The 13,669-nt window shown below is 32.2% G+C and overlaps 4 protein-coding genes across 4 annotated transcripts in view; 3 read left to right on the top strand and 1 right to left on the bottom strand.

Moving 5' to 3' along the window:
• Positions 1–13,669, top strand: part of tzn (hydroxyacylglutathione hydrolase tenzing norgay) — a 249,104-nt gene that overhangs the window by 122,707 nt on the left and 112,728 nt on the right. The window lies entirely within an intron of this gene.
• On the top strand, positions 7,132–8,979 carry LOC143198585 (lactosylceramide 4-alpha-galactosyltransferase). Its single transcript, XM_076407907.1, has 4 exons — positions 7,132–7,454; positions 7,505–8,071; positions 8,189–8,431; positions 8,482–8,979. Exons 2-4 carry the CDS (start codon positions 7,521–7,523, stop codon positions 8,780–8,782), a joined length of 1,095 nt encoding a protein of 364 aa, XP_076264022.1. The 5' UTR covers positions 7,132–7,454; positions 7,505–7,520; the 3' UTR covers positions 8,783–8,979.
• LOC143198528 (citramalyl-CoA lyase, mitochondrial) lies at positions 9,342–10,764 on the top strand. The gene is made up of 6 exons (XM_076407814.1): positions 9,342–9,465; positions 9,514–9,657; positions 9,748–9,945; positions 9,997–10,297; positions 10,349–10,527; positions 10,591–10,764. Exons 1-6 carry the CDS (start codon positions 9,418–9,420, stop codon positions 10,678–10,680), a joined length of 960 nt encoding a protein of 319 aa, XP_076263929.1. The 5' UTR covers positions 9,342–9,417; the 3' UTR covers positions 10,681–10,764.
• LOC143198522 (uncharacterized) lies at positions 10,751–13,568 on the bottom strand. The gene is made up of 6 exons (XM_076407803.1): positions 13,444–13,568; positions 12,597–12,938; positions 11,625–11,812; positions 11,417–11,571; positions 11,179–11,359; positions 10,751–11,112 (listed from the first exon to the last, which is right to left on the bottom strand). Exons 2-6 carry the CDS (start codon positions 12,884–12,886, stop codon positions 10,751–10,753), a joined length of 1,176 nt encoding a protein of 391 aa, XP_076263918.1. The 5' UTR covers positions 12,887–12,938; positions 13,444–13,568.

The raw sequence follows: 13,669 nt of genomic DNA, 5'->3' as shown, positions 1-13,669 counted from the left end.
TAATACCAAAAATGGTTTTTGTGTAAAAAAAAATATTTGTCGCGTTTAAGCATTTAAGCTCATTTTGGTTTAGTTCTGCGATAATTTTGTCACTTTTAGCTGTTGATGGAAGCCCCCCTTGCCATAACTTTGTTTGTTTGTCTGCATAAGAGTGCCATTGAAGTTTCAGCAACTCTAAACAATTTATTATTTTTGTGAATGTTGTACGACAGTCCGCGTTTAGTTTTATTTGTCTATTGTTTAGTACCATTGTTTTGAATACTATATAGTTGGACCTCAGTGTTTCGTATAGCAAGTCAATGTTGGTAACATTACTTACGATAATTGGGGGTGGCCTGGGCATTCTAATTTCTTTGTTTTGTTCATTATCTTGTTTTATTTTTATTTGCTGTGGTGAAGATCCTGGAGAATTATTTGCTTATCTTTTTTTATTTTTAACCGTTATCCAGCCTACTTCTTTCTGCAATTCTTCTTCATCTCTTTCGCATGTAACATATTGGTTAATGCAATTTCAAGACTCTCCCGCGCCAACTTTTCGTTGATCCAAGCATTGTAGAGTGCCTGTTCGTTCTGTGTTCTAGTTGTGTTCTCTACATTCAAAACTGCAATATGTGATACGCCTGGTGTCGATGTTTCCATTTTATCTGTTTTTTGTGCAGTGTTCTTCTCCATATTTTTTATATATTGTTGAAATAATACTGTTATTTTCATGTTTCAAATTATCCTACGCCGCATTTGTAGTCCAGATGTTGAGTTTTCGACCCTTAATGTTTTATGGCATTTTGTATTTATTTTCTATGGTACTAACCTTTTTTTCCGATCGCACTTTCACTTTTTCACCAGTCTGTAAAATGTTATTGTTAGACTTTTTTTTAACGCCGCACACACACACAGATGTGACACAGATGTTGCACTTTTGTTTCCTTTCACTGACCGTCTCTCCGAATACGTCTTTACTCTGTGAAAGTCAAACGTCGACTCTAGAGACACCTATGATGCAGAATGCAGTGGACGTCCAAATGAGGTGGTAACACCGGAAAACATAAAAAAATCCACGAAATATTTTGAATGTGTTGTGATTTTATGGTTATTCATTGATATACTGAGATTACTATTGACAGTTGAAAACTATAAAAATGAACTAATGGATTAATCTATATACAACAACAAACAACAATAACGTGGTTTTTCTCTTGACTCGCACTTCTGTATATCTGACAACTACATAACTCGAAAGTCCCTAGAAACTAGAAGTTAACATTGTTGTACTTAACACAGATTCCTTCTTTTAACTAGAGAAGAAATATTTACTTTAACACTTTGCCTTGTTAAGTACAATAATCAAACCATGAAAAATAATTCAATCCTACGGAAACCCTAATTCACCTCACAAAACCAGCAAACGAGTCCTTTGAAGTGGTTTGGTCATATGTCTTCCACCTGCTGCTCGCTCGAGACATGTTGAATTCTGTTGTTAGTTGTCCTGACTGTAGGCCTGATCTGGTCGAGTCCCAAGAATTAGATACATTAATGCTTCGACTGCTTCTCTGTTTGGACACTTCTGCTTTGTATTATCTTCTTTGCCTGATTGTAAAGAATATAATCATTCAAAGACTGAGAATTTTTTAATTTGACCGATCTCAGTCTGGCATCTAGTCTCTCTTTTTGAAGCTCTTAAAGAAATTCATCAAAGTCTTCCTTTGAAATGTTTCTCTCACAATCTTGTGACTCATCATTAACAGTTTCCTTTTCTGGTTTCACTTTGAAATGGTAGTTGAATATGTTCATTACAACATTCAGATATCTCTTCAAATTGTACATCTCTAGGCAAACTAACACTTTGATCCTTCTCAATACAAATTCTAAACCGTTCATCACCATCATATCCTATGCGGCGCCCTTTACTAACTCAGTCAATAATCCTTCTGGATAAGTCACTTCTGTGTTTGAATATTTCAATTACAATTCTATTGTCTCGCTCACAAATTCCATTCTGCTCTGGAGTGTAGCGTGTCGTCAACCTTTGTGTAATTCCGTTTTTGCGTAAGATAGATCTAACCTCTCCATTGTTAAACTTCTTGTCATTATCACTCAGAATCTCTTTTACTGAATGTCCCAATGTCTTTGTGCTATAAAATAATAATACCTAAATTTTGTATAATTATTCTTAAACAAAACAAAGTAGCGCTTCTTTCTGAATGATTCAGCAAAATATCCACACACATCTGTTGATATTAGTTCACCTGAAATTTTTGATATCTCTCTTGTACCAAATGGTAAACAATGTGCCTTTCCATATGTACATGGTTCACATATTTCTGTTTTATCTATCTATTTTTTATATTGATGTCAATAATACAAAAATTATTGAGCTTTGCTTTCACATGACGTTTATCTTGGTGACTCCATCTCTCATGATATAATTGTAACCGATCAGATTTACCCTTGACAACAGAACATACATTAGTACCTGAACAACTCGGTGTTCAGGTACTAATTGTTTAATGGCTGCTTTGTACAGAGTACCATTTACTGCACGAGAACCACATCACTTTAATTGACCATGAATCTTTATAGAACAGGACATAGGCGTTGACTTAAACGTACTATTTTTATTTCGGTCATGAACAGCTAAAACAGAAGACACATTTTTGAAAGTATTCGGTAGGTACCAGACATCCTTCAATGTAATTTACTCACATTTGTTTTTAACTGTTGATGAGAACCGAATTGTTCCTTTTCCATAGGCATTTAAAAATTCTTTTCTGGCAGTTTTAATGCATTGTGGTTGACTGAATGCTTCATAGGTGACAAAATAATCGGACCTATTTGTCACATGTTTCATAGCCCTATTGTCAATCCACCAATTGTTTTCGTCTACTTCTGCAGAAAAAAATCTCACCGCATGACGTTAATAGTACCGTGCTTGTCTCCACTATCTTGTCTTTTTTCCCCTTCAGTGTTGCATCCTTAGATGGTCGTCCATCAGCAATCCACTTTTGACATTGTCTAATTTAGTGGCCTTGTTGTTTGCGATAGTTACAGGTACCTTTTCCTTTAAACTTATTTTTAATTCTCTTATCCTGATTTACTTTACTTGATTTTACCGCTAAAACTTTCTGTTCAACTTTTACATCATTGACTTTGGTCAAATTTCTTTCAAACATGTAAAGTTGTTCTTTTAGCTCTTCGAATGTCCTCATGTCATTCCTAGTTAACAACATCCAACTTGATTTGAAAGTTTCAAAGTTTGGTGGTAAAATATGCAAAATTTTGCATAAGAACATTAAATCAGGTAATTCAGTTTCAAACCTGTCAATTTTGCAATGTGTGTTGCGATATCTTCCTGAATCCAACCAAATGCAAAAAAGTCGGTATATATCTTAAATAACTGATCCTTGGACGAGGCTTCGAAATTTTTCTTTATGAAATATTTATGAAATGTGGAAGGCATTGAGCCTTCCACATTTCATAAACCATTTCCTTATACATAATTTTTTTATATATAGCATCTGTTTCTACATTGTAATCATAGAGTTGGCATAACTATTAGCTTTTTTATACAAATTCGATTACACATTATGATTCTTCGCCATCTTGTTATCAGCACCTGCCGCCAACACCTCCGGTTTCACCAACTTGCCATGGGTTGCATCTAAAGCCTCGTGGTAATCCAGCAAATCTCAAATTTACGCTTCCACCTCGGCCATTCCGTTTCACTGTTTAGCATTTTAATGTGTTTAATTATATCCATTTCTATTTATTTTCTAACTATTTAATCTCAAAACTAATAACCTCAACTATTTTCTTTTCCGATACGAAACTGGGCACATAACCTGTTGAGAGTTTACCGTTATTAATTATACTGATTTTTCTGTTGGCTCACACTTCTGTATATCTGACAACTACATAAGAAATATTCACTTTAACAGAATGATCGAAAAGTGAAATTACGTAGCTTAACTAACATCGTAAAGTTATCAAAAGAGAATTAAAGTGTTTAAATTGCGTGAGCATTTGACTGTGAGAAAGCTCTATATAAAGTGGGTGCCCGTTTGCTCACTGTTGGCCAAAAACAAAAACGTGTTGATGATCTGAGCAGTGTTTGGCCATGTTTGAACGTAACAAACTGGAATATTTGCGTCAATATGTGATATTGTATAAAAGATGAATCCATCACTTCACTCCGGAATCATAGAGATTACGTTGATGAATAAAGCCAATTTTAAACAAAAAAAATCGTTTTCTTCGTTACGCCCGGGACTTTTCAGCCCAAGCGTATTAGGCACTGGTTTGGAATTATAAAAGATTGTATATAAGGTCACTTTATTTCTTAATTTTTTTTTTTTTTGGTTAAAGGGTAAAATAATAGTTTATGCTTAATGAAATATGTGTAAAATTATACCAAATAAGGTGTCGTTTTTCGGGAAGTTTTTCTTCATTTAGTTTTTTTTATGAATTCTTGGCATTTAACAGTTGAGTTTTAACATTAGGCCAATACATAAAGCCTTAAGAAGCCAATATATCTTACGAATTGAATCTCCAAAACAATGATATATTCCTGCATTCAAATTTCTGCAAAATGCAAAACTTTACATAGGTGGGAATTTCAATCTGTGTATTTGGTGGAAGTCAGAAGTATGTAATCAATTATGAACTGCTAAAACTAAATAAAAAGGTAACTAGGGATCATTGCCGACAACATGTGTTATTGAATTGAAAAGCATTTGTTTGCACCATCGACATTATCTTTTTTTTTTGACATTTTTTTCATATTATCTAAATCCCAATGACAATAATGACTCTATTATTGCTTCACCGTCACAGTATCTCATGGCGGTATACCGATATGCATTATTAGTTTTTTCACTTTAGTATTTCCTGATGTAAAAAAAACTAATTTTAGACAGCTGCTTTCGTTGGTGAGTTAATGTTGGCTCTGATTAATTCAATCACACTATTTCAGCGTTTATCGCTAAAAGTAGAAATAAATTACTCTTTATAATGCATTATAAATTGTTATTTAAAACTCCCGTTAGTTTTTTTTTTTGAAACACATATTTTAGTTCACTGCAAGTATTACAAATTGTACTTAAAAATTGAAATGTGTCAAAGAAAATGAAAAATGCAACAAGGTTAAACAAAAAGACGTTATTATGTCTAGTGAGTACATTCTGGACGAACTTATGACTTTTATCGTTGGAACTGTCGTAGTAGATCTACTTTTCCATGCATCTTAATACGTCACCGAAAACTCTTTCTTTTTGCAATGCTCAACTTTTGCAGTGTTGAAGCGGCCCGAAGCGATATATTTAGCCCATTCGGGTGATAGCCATTTTCCCTCCCATTCGATCTTTTCCATCATAAGTAAACACCTGGAAACAGTTGACTCATCAATTGTTTACACATTCAATTGGTCTGGCGCTACGGTGGCGCTCGCCAATTATTTACTGTGGTAAGGATGCCTACCTGGCGCCCGCTACAGCATACCGTTATACGTTCCAGTACTCTATTTTTTTTGGCCTCAAAACCAGGAAGGAAAATCCTGTTACGGATGCCTAGTCAGGTAGACCCGCAGGAAAAAACGATTTGGACTGTTTATGTGGAGAGTGCCTTTGGGCTACCCATTAAACCCTACCCTATCAGGGTCATATTAGGACCTTAGCTGATACTTCTTACTGTTATTAAGGAGGGTGCCCGTAGTCGGTATCATCGTTAAGAGGCACAAGGGCTAGGCAAGGATATGGCATTGTTATCACACCATGAAGCTCGCGGTACCTGAGTTAATCGCTCGCCGGACAAGGCCGAGACAATTTGGAGTTAGAGCATGACGGGGCAGTTTCGGCTGCGATAGAATAAGCCACGAAGAGCCGAATGAGTTATTGGCCTAAAATATCGGTCAGCTCGGTAATATATCCATTATCCGAGAGACGAAGAGTTGAGAAATATCTCGAGTAGAGCTCGGATATAAAACCGTTAATTGTTTTTCTATGAATTTGATAATTCCTAACGAACCAGGGGGCACTGATTATTCTCCTAAGAATTTTGATCTGAAAAATTTGAATACGTTCCACCTGGCTAGGTGCGACATTGATATAGACACTGGAGACGTATAGAACCACTGATTGAACCAGCATCTTGTAGAGCAGATATTTTAAAGAAAAGAAAAATATTAAATAAAACAGGTGTCAGGGGTAACCTTGTGACGGAAATGATTTGATAAAAGCGGTTAGGTTATCGGATAGACCCGTCCGAATGCATTTCGCCATTAAGCCGTCGCGCCAAACCTTTTTAAAGGCCTTGGTTAGGTTCCAGAAGATCGCTCCAAGTCTTTCACGTCGGTTAAAAGCACAGTTGATTTTTGCGGCCAGCCGATGGGCCTGATGAACAGCTGAGTGTTTGGCGCGGAATCCGATTTGCTCATCAGGAATGATATTGTATGTGTCATCGTAAAATCATTAAGAGCGTAAAGAATTGCTCTTCCAGCAAGCTTGGAAATGAAACTTAGTAGGCTGATCAGTCTGTAGTCAGAAAGTGATGACTTAGCTCCTTTTTTTGGGGATAACTGAGATGAATGCATGTTTCTATTTGCAGCCTCAGAATGGAGTTAGTTGTTATTAGTTAGTTCGGTGAGCTGTTTGTTGATTTAGCCTGTCGAGATATTATCGAAACCCGGGGCCTTCTTCATCCAAAATTTTACAATTGTGATATAATGAATGTCGAAGTAGCAAATTTAAAAATTCGATGACTAACGTCTGTATGGAATGAATAACTCAATAATACTAATTGTAAAACTATTAGGATAACGTTAAATGCATCGAGCTGATTAAAATACATGCAATCGCCTTTTTTTTAAATTTTATGTAAAAAAAATAGTAAAACTAGTAATATATAAAACTTCACTTTTTGTAAAATGAAAATTATTTTGAAATAATTTGAATACGAGGCTAATATTACTGTAAATTTGTTAGCTTATTTTTGTTAAATATATCTTTATTTTCACAACAATAGAATTTTCTTTCACATTATCATACGTTTAAAAGCTAAATATTACCTATACACATCTCGTTTATCGCAGCTACGTTATCTAGAACAAATAACTAGGTGGTTTATATATAAATGAAAATGCCTCATAAGGTACAGGCAAATTTGTTAATTACATGCTTGCCTGTAAATAGTGAATATGTTTTAGTGTAACTAGTATAAAAATTTTTAGTTGGAGTGTCGTCAACCCGTCATACAATATATACATATCGATTTAGATTTTACCCCAGTGCTAATCAACCCCTTATATTTGACGTGTTTTGTTCTGTTTGTCTACATTTAAAGGAATGTTGACATACATTCACTACAAAAATGCACCACATATTCCGATATAATCTTGAAGACAATGTAGTAGGATCTATGGAGATTTAATACCAGCGAATTTAAGGAATATCAAATCATACCGACGGGTTAGTGTCCATTTATAATTTTGAGTTATTATCTGTATTATATTTTTTAGGTACCACGATTACATAATGTACATTTACCATATTCGATTGAGTAAATACCGAAAAAGGATTTCTTTAGGTATATTTTTGATAAGCGTATTGATAATTGTTCAAACTATAGATATTCCAATGCCATCGATATTAATAAAAGCTTATTATTGGATGAGACCAGAGAAGAGTATATACTGTCATTTGTTGTCGGATTCTGATTCTTTACCAGACATTTCGTCAGCCAACCCGAGAAAGGGTAGATCGATATTTTTTCACGAGACTAGTTGCACTTCTCATTTAAAAGGGAAAATAACTATCAATGCTCGACAAGCGTGTGCTGTAGAAAGTGCGGCTTTTATGAATCCAAATTACGAAATATATCTATTATATGCATCTCCTGGGAAAATAGTGTATGAGGGATCCGAATCAGATAGGTTTATTAGCCAGCTACTGAAATATCCAAATATTCACATATATCATATCAATATGGATAATTACATGAAAAACACGATGGTTGAAAACCTATGGTCTGAGCAAAAGATGTTTTTGTCAAAATTTGCCCAATCTCATACCAGCGATGTCCTTAGGTAATTTATGTTTAGGTAATATTTTTTATAATTTAATTTAATAAGTTTTAGTAATTTCTTAGCTCATTTAGATTTAACAAAATCGCACAATTTTGAAATCTATTTTTTTATTACTAGATATTTAACACTTTGGAAATATGGTGGAATATATCTTGATCTTGATGTAATAGTAATCAAAAATTTGGAAGATTTAGGTGTGGATTATGCAGGTTTAGAATCAGATACATCCATAGCTGCTGGAATAATGAGTTTCAATTATACCGGTATTGGTCACGAATACGCTACATCCTGTTTAAAGGACCTTAAAGAAAATTTTAACGGATTTAAATGGGGACACAACGGACCTGGAACTATAACAAGGTAATTTTTTCTATGAAGTATGGCAGTAACAAGATGAGTTTATGTTTTAGGTTATTAAAGAAACTTTGTCAGATTGAAAACGTGAGTGATATGTCTGGACTAAATTGTGAGGGTTTCAAAGTATATCCATCAGGAGAATTTTACGCCGTTCCATGGTGGAGTTGGAAATGGTTTTTTGACGAGAAATACAGTGATCGTGTATCTGCTTGCACTAATAAAAGTCACATAATACATGTATGGAACAAATTTAGTATTACTTATAAAATACCGCTTAATAGTAATATTCCATACCTACAATATGCAAGCAAATATTGCCCAAATATAGTTGGAGAATGTGATGAATTCTTCTAATTAGATTTATAAAATCAACAAATTTTTTTGAAGAAAAATAAGTGGTTTTGTTAAGTGACTTTATAAATTAACATTTTTAATTTATTTTTTAATATAATAATTAATTTTCGTTGCTATATTTCCTAGTTTGTTTATTTATTAATTATATTGTTATTGTTGTTTTTATTGTTAGTATCAATAAATTATTGTTTAATTTATTCAATAACTCGATAATTAATTGTATTTAATAACATTGAAGAACGGATTTTAAACAAATTCTTTCTAAAATCCAAGTTTTGAACAAATAAATAATATTAAGCAAACCAAAATTAGACTTAACGCCCCATCTATCAACAATAGCCCATAGCTGATTTGACATAATGTTGTTTAGAAATAGATCACTATTTTAACTCTTTAATTAATAAACACAGCCAAAACATAACATGTAGCCAAAACAGGAACTAATTTTTAAAACATTTTATAGAAATCTATAATTGTAATTAGATGAATATATAAATTATTTAATATTTTATCTTATAGGGTTTAGAAATTATAGATTTCTATAAAATGTTTTCAAAATTAGTTCCTGTTTTGGCCACATGTTATGTTTTGGCTGTGTTTATTTATACATAATATAGAGTTTGCGTTATACAATAATGATATATAAAACTGTTTTAAAAAAGTTGCAGCTGTATTCAAAGAGTGTAAGTTTAGAAATTTGATTTAAGTAGCTTTTAATTAATAACTATTAGGCATTTGTACGAAATTACAATGTACCTAGAAGAGCTCTTATGTATGTTCCTGGAGATGATTCGAAAAAAATTAAAAAATCGTTTACTCTCGATGTTGATTGTATTGCTTTAGACTGCGAAGATGGAGTTGCTGTTAATAAGAAGGTAATAATACAAAATTATCTGATGTTTATATATTATACGAGTTTAATTGTAAAATTAAGTGTTTAATAATCAATCTAATAACACATTTAGAAAGAAGCCAGGGAGACAATAAGATCGTATTTAGATTTAGGAAAGCCACAAAGAAACATAGAATATGACCTTGGTGTGAGAATAAATGCTTTGGACACAGAATATTGGGAAGAAGATCTCGAATCTTGTCTGTCTGCAAAATATCTCCCAGATACAATTTTAATTCCTAAAGTAGAAAATTCAGATATTGTCAGACAGGTGAAGTGAAAACAAATTTTTTTTTACAGTATGTTAATGTGTATTTTATAGCTCTCTTCTAAAATTAAAAATCTTATTAAAACTGATAGTACAATAAATGTAATTATATATATAGAAAGTGCAAAAGCATTTTTAAATTTGGTAGATATTTGTCAAGTTACTGAAAGCTTATCAAAAAATAGTAAATTTCAACATGTTGGTTTGGTTTTTGGTAGTGATGATTTTTGTGCAAATATAGGAGCTACTAGAACAGAGAGTTCCTTAGAAATATTATATGCCCGACAAAAATTAGTTTTAGTTGCAAAAGCTTTTAATTTGCAAGCAATTGATATGGTTTATATAAAATATAAAGGTACTTATAAAAATAGTGATAATTAATTTTTATGGATTCAACTCATTATAGATCTTGATGGTTTAAAACAACAATGTGAGGACGGTATGAGAATGGGATATACGGGAAAACAAGTTATCCATCCAGGGCAAGTTCCTATTGTACAAGAAGCATTTCTACCTACCCAATTACAAATAGAATGGGCAACTGGCCTTTTAAAGTCATTCCATAAACATCAAAAAGATGGAAAAGTAAGTGTTGTTTTCTGTAAGTTATGTTGTCTAATTTAAAATTGATTCTTATCTTTTTTATAGGGTGCTTTTACCTATAAAGGAACTATGATTGATATGCCTACCATGAAACAAGCTGAAAATATTGTAAAATTAGCAAAACTAAAGAAGTGATTACTTTAATAGTTTATTACTTAGGATAAGTTATCATGATAACATTTTTTATAATTGAGGAAATAAAAACTTATATAGGTGGAACATGGTTTTCATAGTTATTTGATATTAGTGAATTATATTCATTTAAAAAGGCTTGAATTTGTTTCCTACTAGCCAATCCCATAAATGGTTTCTTGTAGTCGTCATTAAATATTATTGATGTACGTATATTTTGTTGGTTATCAGGGTTTGTAAATACATTGTCGTTTTCATGTATGTCATGTTTAATATGTTCTGGTTCAATGAAGATATTATCTGTAAAATCATTTGTACTTTGTTCCCGTACATACGGATGAATCGTTGGTTGGTGTATAAAAGGTTTCATCAATTTTGGAACTGTGATTATTAAATTTGTATTGTAATTTAAAGGCACAGAGTCGAACGTTGTTCCTAAAACTGGCCCTAAGTTAATATAATTTATTGATAATATGATTTATTCGTAATTTAGATTTGTACCTTTCTGTTTTGAATAAGAATCTTCATTATTTTTCCTGGTCTTCACTATTTGTCGTTTCTCCTTTGTTGCTTCTTTTTTACTATGGGTTTCCCTATATATCTGTTTTTCCTGTAAAAAATCTTTAATTGTCTTAATATAATTTGAATTATCTTGTTCATTTTCAAATGTATCATGTAAAACCTAAAACGATTTAATATCAACGTATTAATGTTAAATTATTGAAATATATTTTATTACATTGTATGGTTCCTGTATCCACGTTTCGATAGTTTTAGGTTTAAGTACAGTTTTAGAATCCAGTTGTTGGCTTTTTAGAACCGTTTCTGATGGTTTAACTATAATTTTATGCAGTGGCACTTCAGGTGGATTTTGATTTGATACACCAACTGAATCTGTAATAATTTTCATTACATTTTAATATACGCTTTCGTTTTCGGCAAGTTACCCAAAAAATTACCAATTCCTAGGAAATTGGCTGGTTGATTTGTTTCACCAGGAACGTTTTTTGACCAATCGAATATTCTTGGTGCCGTAAGAATTAATGGTTGATGTACAGTTGGACTGACACTTTTTAAGATGTGGGTATGTGCTACCGCATTCGGAATTGCTTCTTTTGTAGTTTTAAATAAGTTTCTATATGATTATTATTATTAATTTATTATATAAAATTATACATATTATATTAAATTATTTACTATTTTATTCTTTTTTGAGCAATTTGATTTGATATTTAATGTAATAAGGTTATTAATGTATCTTTATTAGGGACATGATTAAATTTACAATTTTAGTCATTACAGTTGGCTAAAATTACTTTTTAATTACAGGTTTAAAGCCTGTAATTTATACCATTACAGTATGTACGAGACTATGTTCACTGGGATGAGTGTGAAGGAGCATATCTTATGGGATCCGAACATAATGATATGTGTGAATTGGTATATTCACATTATTGATGAATATGGTATATCCTACAATATGGTGGGTTCATCGGGTATGAGGGTTGTGAAAAATACACGATAATGTTTATAAGAGATTAAGATTGCATCCTTTGGTTGGCCACCCTTAATATTTGATTGTAATGTTATTGAACGCCTATGGGACATAAAATCACATTCGAAGTTAAAATTCAGTCCCTAGTCTCTAATGCAGTGTTACGAATAACATCAATAATTTCAAAGAAATAAGTAATTAAATTTTGCAAAAAAAAACACAAGAGAGTATGTTCAGAATATTGCACTATTTAATGGGAGTTAGTGGAAAATGTGTAGTGTTCTTTCAAGCACAAGTGTTTTTGTGATATTGGTATAAAGAAGACGGTACATCGTTATAAACAAGCTACTTTATAATAATTGACTCATTTTAAAACATTTTGAATTGGTTTTTATCTCGTATGGAATAATTAAAATCAATTCACCTAATGTCCGTAGAAACATCATAAGCATGTCTTACTGTATCCCTTCCACTGTTTACTCCTACTCTGATAATATCTCTTAGTTTTGTGAAAGCATCTATCAAACCGCGTCTTCCCTCTGTGTTTATAGCTTCATTTGGTAAGTCGGGTGCATGTATATTACTGCGAGAGTCTAACATGCGTTGATTGATTGCAGATACTATATCACTGTTATCACGTTCACTAGTTACTTCTACAATTTCATATTTCGAAGGGATAAATACATTGTTAGGGGGAATTCTTGCAGCCGACATAATAATGTTCTTAGTATTTCCTGCTAAATTTCTGGCGTGATAAATTGGGGATCTGGTGAAAAATTATGACAAAATCAGGTTAAACAAATATTCTACTGTGATCTTGAATAAATTGCTGTTGTTCAATAAATCAGATTTAAATCGATTAAAAAGTGACTTATTTAAGTAAATTTAAACTGTTTAGTCACACACTTAGTGTAACTAGTGTTTTAATGTATATGTAGAATTATTTTGATGATTTTAGTGTTCTTAGTATTGACGATAAAGTAAGTTCCGTTATTACTGTTGCTACTCAGGCCTTGAAAAAATCAAGCATTGAAAGGAAAAGGAACATATTTACATCATAATACTAGAAAAACTCATATATATTGCGGAATCCATTGTTACTTTTTTCAATTATAACTTTTCCCGATCGCTGTTATAGAATTTGGCTGAGTAACGCAATCGCAATTATTTGAAAATTACATAATTATTAGTTGAGTGTTAATATTCACAATATATTCAAGATCTGAATGTTATTAATATAGGATTGATTTAATTAAATTGGGCACTCTTACTTTGCGCTTTCAAATGTATATTTGGCAACAGAGCCTAAATTGTCCAATGTTGTTGGAATGTTTAATTTAAGATTTGGGTTGGCTACCAAGTCCTCGGCGGGTACATAATATTCGTCTCTCTTTTTTCTGAAGCCATCTAAAATAGAAGGGTTATAATAATTAAATATTTACATATATCTATCATCAACTTACCATCATTTAATTAGGTTATATATTATATTTTAGG

This window comes from Rhynchophorus ferrugineus, unplaced genomic scaffold (assembly GCF_030347505.1).
Source record: "Rhynchophorus ferrugineus isolate W39M unplaced genomic scaffold, kcgeb_rfMv2 rfM1, whole genome shotgun sequence".
Taxonomy (NCBI): domain Eukaryota; kingdom Metazoa; phylum Arthropoda; class Insecta; order Coleoptera; family Curculionidae; genus Rhynchophorus; species Rhynchophorus ferrugineus.
The sequence above is the reverse complement of the archived record's forward strand: the minus strand, read 5'-3'. Positions and strand labels throughout refer to the sequence as shown.